The sequence below is a fragment of the Cladophialophora immunda genome (assembly GCF_000835495.1).
Source record: "Cladophialophora immunda strain CBS 83496 unplaced genomic scaffold supercont1.50, whole genome shotgun sequence".
Lineage (NCBI taxonomy): Eukaryota > Fungi > Ascomycota > Eurotiomycetes > Chaetothyriales > Herpotrichiellaceae > Cladophialophora > Cladophialophora immunda.
In genome coordinates this window covers 1-7762 of record NW_015622590.1, presented here as the reverse complement: position 1 = coordinate 7762, position 7762 = coordinate 1, and the positions used below count along the sequence as shown (strand labels likewise).

Here is a 7762-nt window from a genome sequence, read left to right as displayed (position 1 = left end):
TTTTTTTTTCCCCCTCTCTCTCCAGCTCACTCTTCGTTGGCAGTTTCCTGGGATCTCTCACAATGTACGCAGTCGAAGTAGTGAAGCCGCCACTTACCACAACTACGAGACTGTCCGCGTCAAATACTTCAGCCTTCCTGCTAAGTCGCCTTCGACTGGCCCGTCACTAGACAGATCCGAGTGGCCGCGGGCTTACCTGTTCACGATCTTTTTGTTCATTTTGCAGCTCTGTCTCTTTTCTGCGCCACAGAGACTCTCGATGTCTACGAGTGGGAGTCTGGGTGCCGTTGCCGACGGGCCATTTCAGCAATTGCGAGCCTTCACGCCAACGCCCGACCTCGATGATGATAAGCTCGAGAATACCTCCAAAACCGAATGCGAACTCCTCATCCGCCAGCAATGGAGGGGACAGAACAAGGAGCATGTTGAAGAGCAACGACAAAACCGAATTCAAGAGCCGCAGTACTGGAAACGGGAAATAGGGTGCAGGATAGATATCCTTACTAAAGAAATACCGAGCGCTAAGCTACTACAACTGCGCCAAACGGCAGAAATGCTGGGTAAAATCCTATTGCGCCTGGGGGTATCGCTCGAAGAGATAGAAAATGCGCGACAGCAAATACCTGAGTCGGACACAGCTTTTTGGGATGCAAGTCTCGCCTTCGAGCAAGGCCTCAAAGAAGAGAACCAGAGATCGTACCAGAGCAACGAAGAAGACTTGCGGCCTGCGCAATCTACAGGCATTTTACCGCCTACCGAGCCACCGCACGTTCTCGCGCCACCTTCCAACAACAGCTGCTCTCCGTCGACTAGGGGAGTTCAGGGTGCCAGAGTGCAGAAGCCTCCCCAGAACAAGAACCGGACACGAAAGGGGCTAAGAAGAAGGGCGACGAAGCAATTTTCCCCGCCGAGGGAGGGCACAGCCTCGCATAGGCATGCAAGGAACAAAAGTGCGACCGACAAAATGCAAAAATCGACACGAACTACACAAAAACAGCTAGCCATCACCAGGGAATACGGCGGAAGTAACCGTGCAACATGACAAATGTGTATCAAGCGTTGCCGATAGGATCTACGCAGGGCGTGCCCGAGAATGTTTGAGGTGGCGCTGACTGGGGCCCCAGAGCCAGAGAAACCGCGTCGTGCGCCCCATGTCCCGACACGCAGGGAGGTGCGGGCTTGGCAGTCGGGGGTTGCCCTTGCGCCCAGGGCTGTGCGCCCTGTCATTGGTCACATACACCCACCCTCTCATTTATGGCCCCACGCCTCTCCCCTTGGCTGGCTGTCCAACCCCTCCACCTTTCTCCAGCCCTGGTGTACAGCAGTCATTGCTCCTGTAAACCATGGCTTCCAGTCGTTTGGATTGACCAGTTTACAGTGAATTCGCAACCATCTCACGACTAGTTTGCAATTATTTCACATCCTTCCTTCTCGGTCGCCCCGCGCCCTTCCTTGCAGGTCTCCTTGGCGAGGACAAAGATGACCATGGAATCGTCTGCACACACTGGTCTCGGTGATATCGCGCTGCTCGTCGGTGGCATTGAGGGCGGATCCGCACAAGACTTCATTAATCTGAATGAGGAGCTCATCTGGACGCGGCCCCCGCCCCGTGCCCACGACTTGGCAAATGGCTGGATTGACGACGAGCAGCCGGAACCATGGCGCGGGCAGATGCGTGCCGACATCAAGCTCGATGGTCCTATATTGGCCCTTTCCTTCCTCAAGTTACCGAGGCGGACGTTCGGCTGGCATCTCGGCGCTATGTCAGAGACAACGCATACTGACGAGAAGCCCCGCGACATACTGTGTCCCCGCAACACTGAGAGTGGCATCAGCAGTTCCACGTGTTTCTTCGACTATACAACTGGCCCTAAAGGCGAGTTTGTCCCAAGGATGATACCCCTACTTCACCGATCCTTCATCCGCATCCAAATGGGGCCGTTCGATCTCCGGCAGCGCTACCACCAGGAATTGGTTCTCACCGAGCCGGTCAAGATACTTTTTCCTACGCTCAGATTTTGGCTATGGATACCTACGCTCAACAAGGACGAAGAAAAGGTGTTCAAGTCCAACGTCAGGGACTTTTGTCGTCGAACGAATTGCCTGGATCAGGAATACTTCCCTGGCATTGCGGCATCGACCGGCGGTTCCAGCCTAGCCCCAACACCCATGTTCGACCGCTTGACACGAATAGGCCGGTCCGGCGCGATATACAAAGCGTTTGGCAAAATTATCTCAAAAGGTGGCTACAGGACAGTGTTTCGTGTCCAAGTGATCAAGAATCCTCACTTCGGTGAGTTTCAGGATGACGAAGATGTCGCCGGCCCAGACGAGCCGATGCTAGTCGCAAAGGAGATTTATCAAAAGGGGGACGGCAGCCAGCTCGCAAAGAAGGAGTTCAGAGAAATGCAGGAAAATGAATGGAAGACCGTAATGCACAACCCGCACGTACGTACTGCCCTCGGTTCCTTTCCCTCGTCTGGAAACGCAGACGATTTTAAATTGACTCCTGCTGACAAGACTGGTTTTCCGTTAGCCTAACGTCAATGCAATCGTCGACATAGCCTACGTGCCCGAAACCGATGACCCCCCGTGGGTCATCGAGGAATATCAGCCCTACTGTCTCGGCCAAAGAGAAAAGTTACCCATGGATGTGGACAAGGTGGAAATGGCCTCGCAACTACTCAGCGGCCTAAAGCACTATCATGAAAGCGGCATCATGCATCGCGACGTCAAGCCTAAAAACGTCCTAATGCGGCTTGTCAAGTGCTCTAACCATGGGTGCTCTGACGATAGGTGCTCTGACGATGAGTGCGCTGGCCATCAGTACCGATGGGATTATAAATTCACCGATAATGGCGCTGTGAGGTCCACTCACCGCCGCGTGGAGGGGTTGGCGGGGACCCCCTTTTTCTGCGCGCCTGAAGTCCTGGATAAGAAGCCTTATGGTGCCAAAGCCGACATCTTCTCCCTCGGTGTCCTATTTTTGGAGCACTTTGTGGGTCACGACCGGTCCCGCGACACACCTTTCAAAGACACGGAGTATCCGAAATCGTCTTTCCAGGTACAGCAATGGATGCAACTTGTTGATCCACTTATTGAGAGGAACTGCGATCCGGAGTACCGGCCCCTCCTCAGAGGCATGCTCTTGCGGGACCCCCTGAAACGGTGGAGCGCGAATAAATGCCTGGCGTTCCTGAACCTGGACCCAAGCGAGAAGCCTGAGCAAACTATCTTGATCGGTCCGACGTTGCCCTGGACAACACAACCTTTTACAGAGGAGGTAAAGGCTGGTCTGAAGAGAAAGCTTGCCGAGTTCGAGCACAATGGGGAGTGTGGTCACGTGGGACCCGACGGGGTGGAGTCCGATAATGCGAGCACAATCGTCGAGACATGTCCGGCCCTGCTTATGCAAGGCTCTGGACAAATGGTTTCTTCCTTGGACAACGACCTTGCAAACCTGGGCGGCATTTGCGAAGTTGACATAAATAGCGTCATCGAAGGCTCGGAGAATGGTACCTTCATCACGGCCCCGGAGGAATTCTTGGTGGAGGACGCGCCGGCGACGCCCAAAGCCTCTTGCGCGGCGCAGATGCCTAACACTCCATGCCAAGACGCCGCGGGGGGAAACGGACTAGCTTCAGTGCCCTGTACACCACTTGCTGATGACGACGCGACGCGCCTAGCCGTCGGGCGAGTGGCAAACCAGCAGGAAGCTTACGACTTCACCGACTGCCATAACGAGTGGGACTGGGGCGATGGGAGGCAACCCATGATACGCTTCACGCGGACCATAGCCCAATCATACAGGCACAATCGATATCCGCCCCCGTGGGCTTCTCGTGTTTCCCAATATACCAACGTTGCCACTACATGCCCGCCCAAGAAGGAGTCCGCGGGTGTGTTAACCCTTGGGATTTACGACTTCGACAAGGTGATGCGAAATCCGATTGCCTCCCAAAGAGAAACAAAGCCGTTGATCAGTCCGCCGGTGCAGACCAGGGACAACCGTTTGAACACATCCAGAAGTCCTCAGCCGCCGCCCGATGCAGAACACGGAGACACGAGCGCCTCACGCCCGTTAGAGCCTGCGGCTGAGAATGCTCGGCAGCTTTCACCTTCACAGCAGCGCACAAAGACCACGCGGCAGGTAATCTTGAGCGCAGAGGGCGGTTTGCCTACGACAGCGAAAGTGTCGGACAGCAAAGCGCAGGAAAGTCCGCTACCAGACGCTATGCTGCCAAAGGACTGCGTGCCCCCGGAAGCGTCGCTGGTCAACGAGGCCGATACAGAGGTTGTGACCCGGGTTGATGATGGAGGGAGGCACCTAGAAGGGTCGCCAGCCAGTGGCAGAAGAACCGATTCAGAGGCGCCGACCGACCTCGATTGTGAAGAGAGGCAGCCTGAAGCGCCGCCGGTCAGCGGCAGCAGGGCCAATACCAAGGCGTTGCCTGAAATCGATCACGGAGACACGGAGCTGAATGTGCTAGACGGCCGTTTTGGGCCGCTTCTTCCTATTCCCGATGCGCGTAAAAGACAGCAGCACGCTATCACACGAATGGAAGGTGCCAACACCATGAGGACGACCAGACACACGCGGAATGCATTTGGCAACAAGGGGTTCAACTGGGATATGGGTTTCGGGGGTCAGGGAATGGGTGTCATCCGTTAGGCGAGGAGGATTTGTACACAATCGGTTCACGACATACCAAAAGGGCACAATGGAGGCGTTCATCACCTGGCTGGTTTTGCATGTAATCTATGTAGACATCCAGTATTATTGCGGTCATCGTCCGACGAGAAGCCCGACCCCGAAGGGAAGGCAGTGACAGGTGGCAGATCGTTCGGAGCGTGTCGAGTCGAAAGTGGAGGCGGGAGGGACACTGTCGTGGAGGGAATCTCTCCGTTGTAAAACTGATCATGCTGTCGTGCACGTTTTTCTGAGGCCTCGTGTTGTCGCTTTGCTCGTTTTCGCCGCACGTCGACCTGGGCTTTTTCTTCCTTGCTCGCATATTTAGGCGGTCTGCCTCTTTTCCTGGTTGTGCCATCAGGCATAGCAGCAAATTGAGAGGTCGGCGCTATCAAAATCCGAATCTTTCGCCCATGTCACTTTTTTGCTATGCCGCGAGGTGAAATGTCAACTAAAGGTGCGCGGTCGCACACCTTGCTCAGATCCTGCCGATTCAACACTATGTCACAGGTTCCTCGTGATCGGGAGTATCGGCGGTCTCGTCTCGGTAGGACCTGGAGACCTAAACAATCATTGCAGAGGCAAAACCCACTCATTGGATGGTTTCTCCTTGTCCAGCATTGATTCGGACTCGTGCCAAGAAGAGATCTTTTGGTTTCCCCCAGATTTCCTGACCCATGCGGTCCCCTATCTTCCATGCCGAGCTGTGCGGAATGGGGGAGCGCACAGGTGCTAAGCGGTGCGTGCACCGACGGTAGGCGGAAGACTACGGCTGTCGAATCGTGTGATATAACTCAGGAGCCGTAAGGACCAGTCTCCTGGAATTGAGATTTTCAATTGTACAACGTGGGGCAAGTGGAGTATCAGCCATTGTGCGACGATTTCATATTCACGCTTGGCGTCCTACAGCGATATGGAAGGGATGAAATATCGTGGGAAGGCCCCGAGACTGTGCCAACCCGGTGTATGATGCTGTAAAGTGCAAACAATGCCCAGTTGGCCTTTGTATCTTTTTCAATCTTCTCCCAACACAAGGTCCTGCCAAAGGGCGCGATTCTCACACCGCGACCGTGCAGGGCAACCCGGGGCCGCTCGGCGAGGCGGCGAGGGGGCGAGGGTGCGAAGAAGGAAAACACTCCCATCGCTCTTGCCATCGCAAAAGCCACGTACGTGAGATTCGGCGATCAGCCGCATGTTTATCTAGACAAGACAAGGACAAGCGCCCGTTCTCCCTTATTGACGACATCCGTAGATTCTTGAGAGCATTTTCAGCATCCCCAGCCGTTCTACCTAGAACGACCGATGTTCGGCAGGGATTCGAAGAGATAATCGGGTTTGGTACGTGATCGCGTGAGGATTTGATTCTCTTCCGCCCTGGCTCCGACTCGCATTTTGACACGTTTCCGCGTGGCCCTGCGCGCCTCCCGCTCGAGCGAGCGCCGCCCTTTCCGTCCAGTGGTAAGAGAATCTTTCTGGGTGGGCTGAAAAGGAGGAAAAGAGACTTGCTGGGCAGATGAAGTCGGAGAGGGCGGGTCGGAGTGAGATTCACATCTTCCGTCCTTCAGCTGGTCCAACTCGACGACTCTCTGAAAGGTCTTTTTGAGGAGGGGGTATAGAACTCGCCGCGCGTACTTCCATAAAATCCGGTATATCAGCGAAAAGGCGCTATACTCACTGTAATCGTGGATTTTGGCCATCTCGGTAAACTCGTACCTGAGCCTACCACCTCTTGCTGTTTCTGCCCGGTGCATTCTTAAAACCAGCTTATCCTCACTTAGAGCCATACTGAAAGTCCGAACTTGTTCAAAGTACTGCTCGCTGAGCGGTGGATCCCGGCGCATCCACTGGAAGATATTGAACAATGCCTGGCTTGCGGTATACAGATTATGCCCAAGCACACTGCCAGGAAGTTTGCCTTCCCTTTCAGCTCCGATGAAGAAGAAGGGAAACCATCGCTTACGTCCTCTCGGATGGAGACATTCACCGAGTTCGAGGGGATAGTCCAGGGTACCCTGCTCAAAGAATGTGTCCCGATGGAATGACACGGCCACGTCCGGTTTTGCCTGCGGGACCCCAGCGCACATTAAACTCGTTTCCATGGACCATTCTTCCTCGTAGGCAACTGCGAAGATTTGGTGAAATTCCTCTGAGTCGAGATGATGGATGATGGAGACAGCGACACTCCAGTGAAAATCGGTCTCATTCGATTTTGAGAATCTCTTCCCGTCCGCCGCGGTATCGTGAGGCGCCGTTAACCACCATTGTCTCTCACACTCTCCCATTGGTATGCAGCCAATTGTGTCTCGCAACAACTCGCTGAGGAAGAGCAGCCCGTCTTCTGAGGTTTGAGCTCCTGATGTCCCCCGGATCTTCTCACTGTGCCCTTCCAGCACTTTAGGGACACCTTTAAGATCCTGCATTTCGACCCGCGGAGGGGCTGCATCAACGCCTTTAAGAAGATCTTGAAACCTTTCATCGCCTGAAGGAACATCCCTAATGAGTGCAATTTCCAAACGGTCCATGGACGTTGACGTCCACACGGGATCCGCATCGGCCGTTCCCTCCGTAAGTGTCTCTAGCCAGGTAGAGAGGTCCTGCTAATGTTCGTCAGGTCCGTGGCATTGATCGGCCTCAGCCGGTTAACCCACCTGACTGTTTGAGGTCATCGGTGATTCACAGCTAGAGAGACCGAACTTCCTATCGCTGTGTGTAGGCTGCACGGAGGGGTGCTAGAGCCACTGGATGGTCTGACCGAAGAGCTCTTGGAGCGCTCCCAGCTGAGGGTACTTATGTGTGACGGGGTTTGATCCTCCTTACCGATGAGAAGAGCGAGGGAAGGGACGATGTTGCTTAGCGCCGTCACCATGGATCATGCCTAACCCGGCCCCGTAGTGATTTGACCACGTGATAGCAAGATTCTAATCGGTGGCGGGGAGGCCCGTTTGTGTCATAGCCTATAGGGTTATTAATGACTCTGCGGAAACACTTGTCCAAACAGCCATAATAAGCGCCGGGGCTCCCTGGACGACGGTGTCAGTGCACGCGCCCGCCGGCCTGCTGTGTCTGCATACA

General features: G+C 54.7%; 2 protein-coding genes across 2 annotated transcripts; one reads left to right on the top strand and one right to left on the bottom strand.

Moving 5' to 3' along the window:
- On the top strand, nt 1–5002 carry PV07_12672 (uncharacterized protein). Its single transcript, XM_016400220.1, has 2 exons — nt 1–2448; nt 2537–5002. The coding sequence occupies exons 1-2, from the start codon at nt 1480–1482 to the stop codon at nt 4670–4672; spliced, it is 3105 nt and encodes a 1034-aa protein (XP_016242135.1). The 5' UTR covers nt 1–1479; the 3' UTR covers nt 4673–5002.
- A 610-nt stretch (nt 5003–5612) lies between these two features.
- PV07_12671 (uncharacterized protein) lies at nt 5613–7499 on the bottom strand. Its single transcript, XM_016400219.1, has 2 exons — nt 7339–7499; nt 5613–7284 (listed from the first exon to the last, which is right to left on the bottom strand). Exons 1-2 carry the CDS (start codon nt 7354–7356, stop codon nt 5977–5979), a joined length of 1326 nt encoding a protein of 441 aa, XP_016242134.1. The 5' UTR covers nt 7357–7499; the 3' UTR covers nt 5613–5976.
- Between the last annotated feature and the right edge of the window lie 263 nt (nt 7500–7762).

Coding starts and splice junctions, on each gene's coding strand:
- PV07_12672 (XM_016400220.1), top strand. CDS start 1,480: ATGACCATGGAATCGTCTGCACACACTGGTCTCGGTGATATCGCGCTG. Junction 2,449..2,536: donor CCGTAATGCACAACCCGCAC/GTACGTACTGCC, acceptor GTTTTCCGTTAG/CCTAACGTCAATGCAATCGT.